Raw genomic sequence first — 14098 nt, forward strand, 5'->3', positions numbered from 1 at the left:
TGGTCTAGTTGAGGCTCTTTCAGCTTCCAAGGTTTTGTACGAAGGGGTTCCATGGTTTTCATGTGGGCCTGTTCTTTCCTGTTTAGGACATTCACGACTTGAGCCTCTCACCTCCTCTTTCCTCCTATCTTCTTTCTCTCTAACATAAATCTCGTTCTTTCCTTATGACCTTCGATATGGACTTTGTTTTATTTTTCCTTTCCTATGGCAGCCGCCCTTCTGTCTGAGACACTCCCTTGAGACTATTTAAATCAACAGACTATTTAGCTAACTTATAGCCATGAGTCTGGACACTCTTTCATATGATGTGTTCTACCAGATCGCAACGTTGCTGGACGACTGTGATTTTATAAATCTCAGTCGCACCAGCCGTGCCCTATATTATCTGTCGCGAAGTGAACAGATCGCCCGCAAAACCGTCGAAGTAAGCAAAGCCAGCCCCTCGCTTGAATTACAAGGCTGATCCCGGCTTACAGAATGTTTTCCGCTACAGCAAAGAAGGTCAGGCTGCCCTCGCGGCCCAGTCCGGTTTTCGCCAGGCTGTTGGGCATCGGCTTGCGATCCACGAGGCTGTGGCCACGGCAAATCCGTACTCGGTCGTCTGTGTAGGCTATGGGTCCGAGTTTCTCTACAACCAAGGCCACTTATGTTACCGTTCTGACCATTGGATTCGTCTGCTGTATGTACATGGTACGGTATTCAGGGAGCGTGTCATGGACCTCCGTGATGCGATCCCTCGGCTGCTAGAAACCGGTCCCGTGGAGCCGGGTGCAGAAGACCGGGTTACGCTATTGAGCTACAGCGATGACATTCTCATTTTCCGAGTGGCCGATGCGAGCGCGACCGAGGACGCATTGCTCGTGGTCAACATGGCGTGGCGCGAATACCACCAGGGACGGAGCCGGTTCCTACTCCATGAGCCAATCCCAGCATCCGCACCTGTTTTTGTGCGACACTGCGGAACCTACATCTGGTATGGCATATTTATGGCCGGGGATGATTCCGCGGATGGTGCATGGTCTATCACTGGTGTGGATCTCGAATCGTATGAAGGTATCAACTTCGAACTCGACCGAGTGGTCGCTGGCGATCTTGGCCAAACACTGTGTTTTGAGATGCATGGTGAATATCTTTATGCAGTTTCGACGCAGGATGCCGCAGACGATGATGTGCACTCCTCTTTCTACTATTGGTTCTGCCAAGCCCCTCGCGATGAATACCGCAGATGGAAAGGTCGCCTGTGGCGCCGAGAGCATCAAGAAGGCCCGATCAATGAGATGTGGACTGATCTTTCAATCCGTACGGATGAGAGGACTGGCCGCCCAGTCATACTTGAATGTCGCCGTGAGTGGCGTGATGGCAAGAGTGAAAACCACCGTACATACTACACACAGCCACTTCCCACACCAGAAGAAGCTCTAGCGCCTCTTGTGGAAGGCGCCACGCAAAGTCCATGCTGGGTATCTATGGATGCAGAGCACCCCTACGATGACCGACCTGCGAAGAGGTTGCGGCGGCATTACCATGCCGAGTATGAGTCTGGCTCTACCAAGCGGCAGGAGTTCATCGCAGCTCGCACCAAACACAAGAGTTACCATCTCGGTGCATCCAGCTTTGTGGACATTGTTAATGACCCTGTCGGTGGTAATCTGCGGTCTCGAGATCGGATCCGGTTGCGTACGGTGTCGCGCAAGCGCAAATGTCCTATTGACGAGGAGGGAATTGAGGGACCTCGCAACCAACTGTTCCAGCCCACCCAGGTGGACCAAGATGGCTGTCCTGTTGAAGGTTCCGAGGAACGCTTTGAATGCCGTGGCGTGTACATGTGGCCTCCAGAAGACGCCCCGCCTGCATTACAGCAATTGCTTTGTCCAGGCCCGCGTACTGGATCTGTGAAAAGTATTGCAGACGACCGCTCGATTATATACTCGATTGACGCCCCGGGTCTTCCCCCTAATCAACAAGCTCTTGTCCTCATTAGCTTTGATCCTAACTTTCAACTTCCTATTACTACGCCTCTTCCTACTGCTACCTCTCCCGCAGATCACTGGGCTCCCCGAGAACTGTTCCCACAGACGCTGAGGCCACCGCCTCCATATTTTCCGTCGCGCAATTTGGTGGAAGAGGCACCACCGTTCTTCCTGGGTATCAGACGCGGGTACTACCTACGTGGGATAAGGGATCAATATTGGAAGGGGCTTGTTCCATAATTCAACCGGTCAGGTATGATTATCTGTACAAGACGATAGGTCATTACCCACAGTCAATATTAACACAAAATCAAGTTAAAATTCAAATCAGCACAGAGTAAACTTAGTATACGAGGTGGTCAGCACTGAACAAGACGATAACTCGGTCAACTCGGGTATCCAGGACGCCTTGGGCAGCAAATATCGTTTATGATTTATCATCGAACATGACTGACAGTCAATTGGGCCCTGGGTCCGGAAACACGGCCATAGATGCATATGTGCTCCATTCTATAAGATTTCCAGAACTGGACTCTCGTCTGAGGTTGACGTCCATTACTCAAATATCCATTCAATCCAGCAACTCAAAGACATGCAGCTGTTGGGATAAGTCAACTGGCCACTTGCTAAGTGCTTTTGTCAAGCTGACGGCCCATTGCAGTGAAGCAATATGCAAGTTACAAACCACACAAGGACCAGATCTATTTATATCGTCATTTGATTTATAATATATGTATTATCATCTGCACCGACCCGAGCCCCGACAGGCAGCCATGTATACAGAAAATACACTAGACCGATGCACTGCCACAGGAATGGAGTCGACAGGTAAAACAAGATCATTAAGACCCATCTTTATGTCTCAAGATAGAAAGACAACAACACACTCCCACAACGCCATCCGAAAAGAGAGACCACTGCCACAACCCAAAGGGGAATCAAGTATCATATAGGCATCAGCAAACAACGCGCAATCGTGTATGTTGTACACAGAACTCAGAACAGGAGACGGAGACCCTTTCGACAAAAAAACGGAAATTAAATACCGAAAAGAGAAATAAAGAAAAAATAGGAAAAATTCAAATGAAATAGGATCGGCATCTCACAGCTTCTTGTACATCCCAGCCAGCGAGTTGATGATTAGATCCCGTTTAACCGGGTGTGCGTTACGGAACATATCGCGCACAGCAACGCTCGTCTTCATCTTAGAGGCGAGCTCGGAGATATCGCTGTCACCATTGCTGCTCGTGAGGTTGCCCAGCAAGTTACTTGTGTCGCCCGCTGAGCTGAGAATGTCGGTGAGGCTTTCATTGCCGCTAAGCAGATTCTGAACAGTATTCTTAACAAGATCGGCGATTGGCACGTTGGCCGTCAGCGTTAGCTGCTTCATCACATTGGTGTAATATGGCACCAGCGTGCCGTTCCAGGTGACGGTTCGGGTTACTGTATCCAAGGATAAGTTTCCGGTTGTTAGGGCTTTTGTCTGCGACGCGAGTATCTCTCCGAGGTGCTCGATCATTGTGTGTATGTCGAGGATTCCGGTTAGAGGGAAGACGTTGTCGCCTGGTTTGATAGTAACGTCTTTGACGGTGGCGTTTCCAATGACGAGGTCGCCGCTTTTCACGTCGAGGACGAGCGTGCCAATATCGAGAGTCAATACGGACGGGTTGGGGAGTGAGACATTCCCGATTAGGTTTGTGCCGTCTTCGCGGGCTGGAACGAGTCCACTGTTGGAGATACTGAATCCCTTGAATTGGTCCAGCACTAATGAAGTTAGTTTCACTTCTAGGATGATTTGTTTTTCTTCGCTTACCTGGCGACATGATATTCTTGTCCATAGTGACCTTGGACTTGAGCACACCCAAGTATGAATTGGTTACGCCCCTGACTGACAGCGCAGTCTCTTTCTCAAACACGACATTGTGCACGTACTCCTCCCAGGTGGTCAAGTTGGTCAGTGGCGTCTGGACCTTGGTCACGCCTAGCGTGGTGTTGCCTTTGACGACTTTGCCGTCGATATCAGCCTGGCCCCAGGCATTCTCTGCGCCGGTATCACGCACGAACAGCTCTAACGTGATCGGGTCAATGCGCACTGGCAGTGCAATTTTGAGGTCCAATGCCGACAACAGCGTCAATTGGATCTTGTCCGGTCGTGGGTTTAACACTGCGGCATTGACCAATACTAGGTCGGACTTGTTGACGATCATTTGTGAGATGGCTGGAATGGCAACCAGGAAGCTGGTTGCAATTAGTATTTGTTTGCAGTTCGGAGGACATACGACTCACAAGACAGGCAGGAAAATCGCCAGGAAGATGACAGTCACTAAAAGATGCAGACACCAGAATCGCTTCCAATGGCGTTGGAACTTCTCAGTGCGCTTCAGCTTCCTCGTCTCTAATGACAGACCCCCGGCCGACTCGACATGTGCGAGCTGGGTGCCTTCATCGCCCTTGGATATCAACGGGCCACGATGAATACCCAGAGTGTATTTGGCATCATCTAAAGTCAGATATGCTGGTGTATCTGTATTTTTACCCATGATTGCACAATTTCAATTGACCTTGGAAGGGGAGGATTCCGCGTATATGTATTTTAGCGCAAAGCACCCCCGGACTTCTTCTTCTCTCCATGCACCGGTGGGACCCCGTGGGTAAGAAAAAAAAAAACAAAAGACAAAAAGGAACAAAGCGGGCTTCTCGTCGGAGCAGGATTGCTTTCTTTGGTGAATAACGCAGAAGAGGGGAGGGATCAGCGCTTCAGGAGATGGCGATCTGCTGCCAGCCGCGGCTTATTCTAAGAAAGACGACACTATTCACATGGGCCGAGATGATCAACGCTTTAGTCGCTGGTGCGTTTTCGGGGTTTTGCGGGGGATTTCTGGGGAAGCATTGGAAGATTTCGATATTAATGGGATCATATACTCACAGATAGCTTCATTGACAACTGTCGACAACTCTCTAACCATGTCTTTCCCTACACCTCCCGTCTCCCTAGTGGATGAGAAACCCCAAGACCACCCACGTGGCTCCGATGCGACCGCAAGCAATACTACCAACATCTCAGCCCGTCTCCAAGCCCTGGAACAGCTAGAAGTCCTCCCAAAAATGCTGCAGGAGGGCATCCTCTTCGCGGGATCCGGTGCGACGCTACTACTACAAGCTGCCATGCCGGGCATCCGCGACGCAGGCGCCAACCACGGCGACCACAAAGAGCTAGCCACAGAGCTCATTGACGCTCTCCAAGCCAATATCAGCTACATCTCCTGTCTGGTCTTCGGCACCCGCGACGAGCGCAAAGTCCTCATCGACCTCCTGCAGGATGGTAAGCCGCCCCTGCTAGGCGGCCACTCGAATCGATTCGCTGAGCACCCGCCGCTGCAGCTGTGGATGGCGGCGACGCTGTACGCGACTGCGACCGATTTCTACCAGCGTGTCTACGGCCGCGTGGACTACGCCAGTGCCCAGCGCGCATATGGCGAGTATACCTTGCTCATGGACTGTCTGGGTGTTCCCTCCGGTACGTGGCCGGAATCCCGGCAGGAGTTCTGGTCTTACTGGGATGATCAGGTCCATCGGTTGACTGTCTCGTCGGATGCGGCTCAGTTTGCTAAGGATCTTCGTGAGAGTCATGATATGCCGCGCTGGGTGCAGTCTTTGAAGCCTTTTTTGCATGTCATTACTGTTGAGATGCTGCCTCCGAGTCTGCGTGATGCCTACGGTCTGCGCTCGACGGTTAAGACTCGGGCTCTTTATCGTACTTGGATGGGATTCTCGGTCGCTCTTTATCCGGCCATGCCTGATAAATGGCGGGCATACCCTTTGAGATTCTACCAGGATCGGCTCAAGGAGAAAATGAATAGGAAGGAGGGTTGAGTGTGATTCTGTGTTTTAGTCTAATATTTTTCTGTATATACCCGATCGTTATGAAAGACATGATTGTTTTGTGTATTTTGAAGGTTTCAATTGAATTTCCATTTACATACACCCATTCAAGAGATGCTATAACTGCAATAAAAAGATAACTAAAGTGATTATCATGATTCATTCCTTTTATCAACCCTCACAGTGATCCTAGCACACCACCCAGAAGCTTAGAAATATCCTCAACCAGCTATAGTGCGTTAGTACACAGCAAAAATCAAAAGCAAAAAACAGCAGTGCATACCGGTGTAGCATCCCCGATGAGTGTAGTTGTGTTATCGACAAAGCTCTTGGTCAACAAGCTGTGGGCGTTCGTCAAGATATCCTGCAAGATATCGATATTATCGGCAGCGAGCAACTTGGCCGCACCATCGAGGATGGTATCCAGCTTGTTGATGTTATCGGTGCTCAGCAGGCTCTGGGCGCCGCTCAGAAGCTCAGGCAGCTCCTCTAGTAGACCACCAGTGGCGGCCGGGGCTGGCGCAGCGACAGGGTTGGGACGAGGCTCGGGGGCAGCTAGAGCCAAGGGGGCCAAGGCCAAAGGGAACAGGATCCGAGAGAAACGCATTTTGTTATTATATTGAAGTGAGGATTGAGCAGAGAAGAAGAGGCAAATACATCCAGTGTCTTATAGGAGGCTGGTCTGTTTTCTGTAGATGTAACTCTCATTAGCGTAATTTGTGGAAATTGTCCGAGGCCGCTAATAGTGACATGATCTAGATGTTAAATGAGGCCGAGGGATAAGCAATGCCATGTGAGAGACATGGAGGGAATGGCGAATGGAGAAGAAGAGAATCCAATACGAGCATTTCCCCGCAAGTCTCTTCTCCCCTCAGGATGTCGCCTTTTAGTGGAAGATCGTCGAGTTGATCCCTTTTTTGCCCTTTTTTGGGGTTAGCGACATTTGCTTGTCTCACAATGCCTGCCCTGAACCTCGGAGGAGAGGTTCGGTTTAGTAGTGATCGGCAAAGGCTGTCTCTTTGGGCTACAAAAGAACCCTGCATATACTTTATACCATGATGCCATTTGCATACTTCTATATTAAATTCAATCTATAAGAAAAGGGACGGCATGTGCTTAATGTAACGATCTTGAGCTCCACCATACGTGCATTGTATAGAAAAGATAAGCGAAAAGGAAATAATTATACTCGAATTCACGTGTAAACGGAACCAATCTTTTGAATTTCGGAAAACATCTCTCATCACAATCGTATTTACTCCGTAAAAAGTACGCAATTCGTGTAGATCCTTCCATCACAGAGCTAGTGCCAGTCCAAACACACCCAGCGCCCCCAACGCCGACACGGTCAGGCCCGTGGGCTGTGCAGCGGCACCCTTCGACGAAGTCGAGCTTGCCAATCCTCCAGTAGTGGCACCGGTCGCAGAGGCTGTTGCTGTAACAGTCGCTGCAGTCCCTGTATTTGCCACAGCGTTGATTTCAGACGTTGTGGCTGTCAATGCCCCCGCCGAGATCTGCGACTTGACCACCGACATGTAGCTTTGCACATCCGATGGGAGAGCGCTGTACCAGGCTGGGGTAGTGCCGGCCTTGAATTGGCTGGCGAGGGAACTGCGCTCTGCTGGGTTGATGAGTTCCCAGATGACGGATACGGGCACGACTGATAGGATCTCGGGGATGAGCGACTTGGGCGGCGGCGAGATGTTGGCGAAATTCGCGCTGGCTGTTTGATTGGCCATTAGATTCTCACTGTGGGATTGTTAGTGGGTTGAAAGATATTCAGGGAAAGAGTCACATACAGTGCGCTCGTGATTGCACTAAGGTTGATGCCGTTATTTGTGGTATCTCGTCGGTGGTGGTGTTGAGCACCCCAGGCTGTTGCGGCAAAGAGGAAAGCTGTCGTGAATTTCATTTTGTCAAGTGCAGAGAAGAAAGAGACAAAAGGTATACAGTCTAGGTACTCAGATGGGGCAGAGTCTGTATATCAAATGCTTAACCTGCTTGGCTAAGATCTCTCCGCATTAGTCTACAGTGGCATGCAATATACAATTAGTCCCCAAATAGCTTGCCAATTTAATTTGTAAAATTCCGAGTTTCTAGATCTTCTCCAACCTCGGAATCAGATGCCACTCGGGAAATTATTTCTTTGCGGGGAAATGCAGGGGATGTCGATGTAGCATTGCATAGAGGGGCTGGATGATCTGCGGTCGATCCATGTAGAATTCACATGTATCGAGACCTGTGCCTTAATTACCATAGCTCAAATAGAGAAAGAGGAAGAGTTCTAAGGTAAAGCGTGCTGTAGTTAGGTGATGGCGTTATAAAACTTGACTCACTGCATATGTATCATACACTGTTACAAGCAGAGAAGTAAAATAAAAACATGGCATCAATTGGATATCATATCGTAGAAATCGTGATAATAAAACAGGCCTGACCAAAGAAAGATAATGAAACAAGCGACCAAAGAAAAACCCAAACTCAAGATCTCATCTCAAGTCAAGCCTAAGCAGCATTCTTCTTAATCATATCAGCCTCAGCACTGAGCTGATGGGCCTTTCCCTCGTCATGCAAGTCACGGTACTTATCCTCCTCGGAGCGGTTACCAGTGACAGCAGCACCAATGGATCCAATAGCACCCTGAGCGCGGTTCTCAATGCCCTCGCCCCAGTTCTGGAGCTGGCTCTTGGCTTCCTGCTCCTTTCCGGCGGCGTTCTGCTCGGCTCCGGTGCGGCGCAGGGTCTGGTTGCCGATCAGGTTGCCGACGGACTCCTTGGCGGAGCCGATGGTCTGGTCCCAGGATCCGTTGTCACGCTTGGCTTCGTGCTTGTGTTCGTCGGTCTGAGGTGGGGTTAGTTGTTGTAGACCGTGGGATGATGTTGGGATTAAAGTGGGTTGCTTACCTGAGTGGAGGTGTTGGTGCCAGTCACGGTTCCGATGGCGCGCTGCGCAAGATCGGAGGCTTGCTCAAGGTACGACTCATTGGTCGAGGCGTTGCCAGTGTTGTTAGTCATGATGATGGTTGGTAGTAGTGGTAGTGGTAGTGAAGATATGAGAGATGTTTGAGGATTGAAGTGGTTGATGAATTAGTTACTGAGAGTCGTGGCAGGAAGGCCACTTATATACACAAGGCACTTTGTTATCAAGCCACATGTTCCAGGGCATTCTCCAATGGGCCAATGTGGTCTTCCAAGATTGAAGTTCTACAAAGTCCACCATTATCGTGATGAACTACGTCATTGGATGATGTCACGTCACGTGAATATCAGGTATACGCGCGTGCATGACGAGTTTTGTTCAGGCCAGGGACAAGCGTCATTACATCAATGTTGATGAATGTTGATGATTAGTACAGGGGTATCGAAAGATAATTTCTATAGTGTGGTCTATGGGTACAAGTATATAGTCCATACAAAAAATGCATTAATCTTCTCACATCTAGGTGGAGTATTTCGTATAGCATAGTAATAACTATAAGTTCATGCAAGTTCCCAAACACCAGTCGCCGCGTACGGCATAAATCCCATGCAATGCCACGCTCGAAGGAAGACTAAACGCAAACGTGAAACTAGTTATACGACTACCAGTGACAAATTCCACCCTCGTTTTCCTCAGCTGTCCATGTGCCACAGAGACCGACAACCTCCAGATGACCATCCGCATGCTCGCCAACCTTGCTCAGCGCAGCAAATTTCTTATCGGCAGGGCCATTGCTTAGCAATCGTCGTGCCCAGGCATCAATGGCAGGCTCTCCAGTCTCGTCTCGAGCCTGCTTGAGGAACGGAATGAGCGCCGTGCCACCAGTACCGCGCAGCTTCCTCTTGTCGGTCGGAGCCGCGCTTGCAAGATTCGTCGCTGCTGGGTGGTTTGAGTTTGCAGGCTGACGTGAGCTGCGGGACTGCAGGATGATATAGCGTGACACCATGGTGATATGTTTATCACGTAGCACGCGCAACATGGCTAGACAGGCATCGTAGGCAATGCACAGCGCCGAGTCTCCGCGTCGCGCCTCGACAAAGGAGCGGATGTTCGCTACCGAGTCGACATGCTCAAGGAAGCGCCGGTGGGGGCCAGGCATGTAGGTGCGCATGTCGTGGATGAAGCTGTTTCGGGATTTGGTGCTGGCTTCGGTGTTTTGCTCACTGTCGCTACGACTTGTACCGGTGGGTCGGTGTTCCACTCCGAGGACAATGTCGAAGAATTGGATGAGCGAGCTTTGGGCGTTGCTGCCTCCTCCGTATTGCCGGTACTGGGGATTGTGGCCGTCGTCGTACAGCAGCCCATTTGGCAATCCGGCATCACACATGTTTTTACTTCCGGCTAGGTAAGGACGAATGCGGTTGTAGAAGACATATGGATCGCAGTTCTCGTACATCCTCTGCAACAGTGTGTTGGTCTCATCGATGGTTTCCGCTAGTATCTGCAGGCACTCGGTTACAGTCTGGGTGTTTCCTGTGCGGGCCGCCGTGATGGCCCGAATCATCAGGGGAATAGAAGGGCCCCCACGTGCTTCTATGGCGACTGACACTAGGTAGAACCATTGCTCATCTAGAGATCCGGTGAAGGTTTGTAGACATGCTAGGTTATCCAGGCTGGTGGCTGGCTCATCGGAGAATATCGGCTTGTAGTTCCAAAGGCAGACTCCAGCATATGTTGCAACGGGGGGTAATTCGAGTCGTTCACAGACTTCAAATAAGGGCACTGTAAGTTGAGGTGGAATCCTCTTTTAAAGAATCAGTACATCTACTTTTTAAACCAATAGGATGGGCCGGTACCTCTGTGGGTGAATCGCCACCCCAGACATAGCCGTGCAGAATGAACGCCAGTATCACATATGCACGACGCCACTCAGCCTCCGTCTGCAGGTGTGTAGCCGAAAGTATAGGCAGAGTGTCCACGACCGAATGCAGCCGTTTGCTCAATATCAATGGGTGGAGATTCCCAATTATCATCTCCCATTCGGCGTAATAAGGATCGGGGAGCACCTCTAAAGGAAGTTCTGCGGAAAGGAAACCATAATCGGCAGTGATTCCATAATCGGCAGGATTTGGCACCGGAGACAACATAGTCTCACGAATTACCACAGATATTCAAGGATTCAAGGATTTCAAGGTATATAATTGTAATAAATGCAAGAATAGGAGTTGAGAGATTGAGAAGTTGAAAACGGAACAAAAGGATTATATGGGGTTATACCAGAAAATCAGACCAGAGAGACCGGGAATAATCCGGAGCCAAATGTATGACTTGGTTTCCCCAGGTTGGATGTCTGCGGATGATGACGGAAGAGAAGGAGAATAATATTTGGATTGTACCAACGTCGCATGAATAAAATGGCACGATCTGGGCTAAATAGTCAGAGTTTTCGCGGGCAGTTCAGCACGTAATTTCACCGGGGATCCCTGGATGGGTAAGACCGTAAGACCATTTCTAATCATTCCGTTAACTAGTCGTTAACTAAGAGCAATAGGATAAAAGGGACGAGAATAATAAAGTTGCAAAGGCTCCGACATAGGAGGGAAAGTGACTCTTTTTAGAGGACCTCGGGGAAGTTTTAGAGGAGTCGAGCAGGGCGATCCGGTCGATCAGGGAGAGAGACCAGGTACATTTTATATGGCTATACAATCAAATGATAGCACGCCAAGAGGGACTGGGTGCATCCGCGAGACCCAAGTGGAGTGCAAATTAAGCGAAGGCGAAACTGAGTGCCAGGCAAAGGGCCTAAACCGGCCAAGACACGGCCGACAGGGCCATTTGGGGTATTTTCGCCCTTTTCGCTTATTTTGGCTTCGAATTCGCTTCACTCAGGATCGCCAACCTTGATCTGAAGGATGCATAGCCGGGGATTTAGATCGAACCTCATGCTACTTTTGTATTTGGGCATATTTGATCCTTCTTTTTCTTTTCTTTCCTACCCATAATAAATGTCCATATTCATAAATAAACGGAATATATGCCTGATGCATAAGGCATCACTGATTAATAATAAGTCTGGCCGAGGTCCGAGGTATACATCATAGGCCTCAAGGTACGTACGTATACGGGGTAGACTCATATCCATGCAAGGCTCGGTAAATATCATGGAACACATTTCAAACGAGTCTGGAAATATTTAGCTCTCCCATTGTAGCACAATATAACTCCGCCAAACTTACAGCTCAGATCGAGCGACTTCACAAGAGGTATCCCAGGAACTCCCAGTAAATACTGCCTGAACAGTGTTATCCAGAGCGAGGCTGATCAAGGTTGGCTCTATCCCATGATCAGCTTCAAATCGCAAACAAGAGAACATCAATCTACCATCAAAGCTGAACTCTGGCCGTCCATATTTGCTCAGTCCCGTACGAGGATCCTTGGCAAATGCAACCCAAGCCCCTAGAAATTCGTCAATCCACGCAATGCCTGACACTAACCTTGTAATGGATTACCTTGCATGGTTTGGCTGACTTCAACTTCCCTGGCCGACGAAGGAATCATAGACATGTTATAGTTCCCAAAAACCAAAGGTATCTCAGCTGTCATCATGCTGTTAATCAAACCAGCAAGCAAATAGCTGCTTTCTTCTTACCCCCGTGATATGCTCCAAGCCATGGAGTTGGGCTGAGATTGGTAAAATATCCATGGTATAGATACCTCCAAGTGGGCACCTGCCGATTCACTCGAATCCTCACAGATTCCCGGAGGGGACAGTTAAAACTCATTTGACCAAGCATGTAGATTACTCTCTCATCAACTGCTGTTTGACTTAACGGTACTAGGGCTGTATATTCACGCTCGGTAATCCCTGCCAATGTTGGCTAGGATTCCAAATATGGTTAACCCAGGAAAATACACATATACATACCAATCGCGCTAATTTGCCCACCTTAGCTCTAGCGGCATAGTCGGAAAAGACGAGAATATTATCTTCAATGGGATAAAATTTATAGCTTCCCCGGGCTCTTGTTCGATGATCTCCATAGTTGGGACCTTTCTCATACATTGGAAAGATTCGACTCCTATGCCGCATCCAACCGCAGTAGACGGTTCATTCCAGTTTCGATGATCAGGGGCCGAAACCAGTAACGGAGCGGTACCGGAATGAAGAGCAAGTGCACTAACGAGCGGATTTTCAGGGTACTATCAGAGGTTATTCATATATGAAAACACCAATATAGAAACGACGTGCTCACTGCATATGAATGGATATCAACCGAAGCAGCCCCAGCAGACTGACCAAACAGAAGAATCCTATCTAGATCACCACCGAATTCGGCTATATTTTCATAAACCCACTCAATTGCCAATCGCTAAGTACATGGTCAGTTCATTCATACTCTCTTAACCATACATTTTCAAGATCAAGATCTACCTGGTCCAGAAGTCCAAGGTTCTGTTCGGAAGGGTCGATGCCTGGTGCATTCGGAAACCCAAAAACATTGAGTCGATAACTAGCCAGAGTTTAGTAAATCTAATAGCCAAAACCCAGCATCTCCTTACTTAAAAGTAACAACAATCAGATCGTCGTGATTCCGTACCAAATTCGTGCCATCGTAGTAGGCAACCGAACTAGCACCAGTATCACAGCTCCCTCCATGAATGAATATCATGACTGCAGCTTTTTGAAGTCCCCTGTAGCCTCGATGCTTGACAGAAGGTGCCCAGATATTCATATACAAACAGTCTTCAGACATATCGCCAGAGTTCCATATCTTATACGGAAGAACGCTCCAAATAGACTCATTGGAGTACGTATGCACCTGTAGACAGGGACTGCCGAAGGAGGATGCATCGATGGGGCTTGGGGGTGGTGGTGCCCATCGCAGTTCTTGGATTGGGGGTTCGGCATATGGAATTCCGAGAAACGCCCGTACTTTGTGTGCGGAATCGTTATATATCCCGTTCAAAGAGCCGGAAGAGGTCGCCACTTGAAGCTCGGGGGATCGCTGACGAGCCACAGCGGCTACATTACTCCCAAATGTGCAAAGGATGAGGAATAGATGCATTGCGTGTGTAGCTCTTTCCTGTCTAAATTGTGTATTTTCTCACGGCTATCTTGAAAGGAAGCAATCAAGTGCAACCTATGAATTGACTCTCGGTAGATAAATTTAACTTCTTTGCCAAAGAGTAGACAGCCTTCAGACTACGGTGGGTTTTGGGCCGAGAGAAAATTTGAAATTAACTAAACGCTGTTTAGCTTAAAGACTGATCATACAAGGCATAGGTCTTACTCGAGTGATATCCATGACCTCGGGGAAAAGCCCTGG

The 14098-nt window shown here is 49.0% G+C and overlaps 9 protein-coding genes across 9 annotated transcripts; 2 read left to right on the forward strand and 7 right to left on the reverse strand.

Annotated features, from left to right (window-relative positions):
- Nucleotides 1-280: 280 nt before the first annotated feature.
- fbx15 (F-box domain protein) lies at nucleotides 281-2210 on the forward strand (the record flags this gene model as incomplete). Its single annotated transcript, XM_057188086.1, has 2 exons — nucleotides 281-424; nucleotides 477-2210. The coding sequence occupies 2 exons, from the start codon at nucleotides 281-283 to the stop codon at nucleotides 2208-2210; spliced, it is 1878 nt and encodes a 625-aa protein (XP_057039789.1).
- Nucleotides 2211-3072: 862 nt separating this feature from the next.
- Nucleotides 3073-4510, reverse strand: N7518_007160 (DUF3712 domain-containing protein; the record flags this gene model as incomplete). Its single annotated transcript, XM_057188087.1, has 3 exons — nucleotides 3073-3734; nucleotides 3784-4208; nucleotides 4257-4510. 3 exons carry the CDS (start codon nucleotides 4508-4510, stop codon nucleotides 3073-3075), a joined length of 1341 nt encoding a protein of 446 aa, XP_057039790.1.
- A 424-nt stretch (nucleotides 4511-4934) lies between these two features.
- Nucleotides 4935-5843, forward strand: N7518_007161 (oxygenase MpaB family protein; the record flags this gene model as incomplete). Its single annotated transcript, XM_057188088.1, has 1 exon — nucleotides 4935-5843. One exon carries the CDS (start codon nucleotides 4935-4937, stop codon nucleotides 5841-5843), a length of 909 nt encoding a protein of 302 aa, XP_057039791.1.
- Nucleotides 5844-6030: 187 nt separating this feature from the next.
- Nucleotides 6031-6459, reverse strand: N7518_007162 (uncharacterized protein; the record flags this gene model as incomplete). The annotated part of the gene is made up of 2 exons (XM_057188089.1): nucleotides 6031-6081; nucleotides 6136-6459. The coding sequence occupies 2 exons, from the start codon at nucleotides 6457-6459 to the stop codon at nucleotides 6031-6033; spliced, it is 375 nt and encodes a 124-aa protein (XP_057039792.1).
- Nucleotides 6460-7147: 688 nt separating this feature from the next.
- Nucleotides 7148-7764, reverse strand: N7518_007163 (uncharacterized protein; the record flags this gene model as incomplete). Its single annotated transcript, XM_057188090.1, has 2 exons — nucleotides 7148-7601; nucleotides 7652-7764. The coding sequence occupies 2 exons, from the start codon at nucleotides 7762-7764 to the stop codon at nucleotides 7148-7150; spliced, it is 567 nt and encodes a 188-aa protein (XP_057039793.1).
- Nucleotides 7765-8357: 593 nt separating this feature from the next.
- N7518_007164 (uncharacterized protein) lies at nucleotides 8358-8866 on the reverse strand (the record flags this gene model as incomplete). Its single annotated transcript, XM_057188091.1, has 2 exons — nucleotides 8358-8693; nucleotides 8756-8866. 2 exons carry the CDS (start codon nucleotides 8864-8866, stop codon nucleotides 8358-8360), a joined length of 447 nt encoding a protein of 148 aa, XP_057039794.1.
- A 566-nt stretch (nucleotides 8867-9432) lies between these two features.
- Nucleotides 9433-10918, reverse strand: N7518_007165 (indoleamine 2,3-dioxygenase; the record flags this gene model as incomplete). Its single annotated transcript, XM_057188092.1, has 2 exons — nucleotides 9433-10575; nucleotides 10628-10918. 2 exons carry the CDS (start codon nucleotides 10916-10918, stop codon nucleotides 9433-9435), a joined length of 1434 nt encoding a protein of 477 aa, XP_057039795.1.
- A 1085-nt stretch (nucleotides 10919-12003) lies between these two features.
- On the reverse strand, nucleotides 12004-12834 carry N7518_007166 (uncharacterized protein; the record flags this gene model as incomplete). Its single annotated transcript, XM_057188093.1, has 4 exons — nucleotides 12004-12227; nucleotides 12281-12367; nucleotides 12421-12649; nucleotides 12697-12834. 4 exons carry the CDS (start codon nucleotides 12832-12834, stop codon nucleotides 12004-12006), a joined length of 678 nt encoding a protein of 225 aa, XP_057039796.1.
- A 16-nt stretch (nucleotides 12835-12850) lies between these two features.
- On the reverse strand, nucleotides 12851-13837 carry N7518_007167 (uncharacterized protein; the record flags this gene model as incomplete). Its single annotated transcript, XM_057188094.1, has 4 exons — nucleotides 12851-12971; nucleotides 13017-13141; nucleotides 13183-13282; nucleotides 13332-13837. The coding sequence occupies 4 exons, from the start codon at nucleotides 13835-13837 to the stop codon at nucleotides 12851-12853; spliced, it is 852 nt and encodes a 283-aa protein (XP_057039797.1).
- Nucleotides 13838-14098: the final 261 nt, after the last annotated feature.

This window comes from Penicillium psychrosexuale (genome assembly GCF_028828465.1).
Source record: "Penicillium psychrosexuale strain IBT 29551 chromosome Unknown utg000004l, whole genome shotgun sequence".
Lineage (NCBI taxonomy): Eukaryota > Fungi > Ascomycota > Eurotiomycetes > Eurotiales > Aspergillaceae > Penicillium > Penicillium psychrosexuale.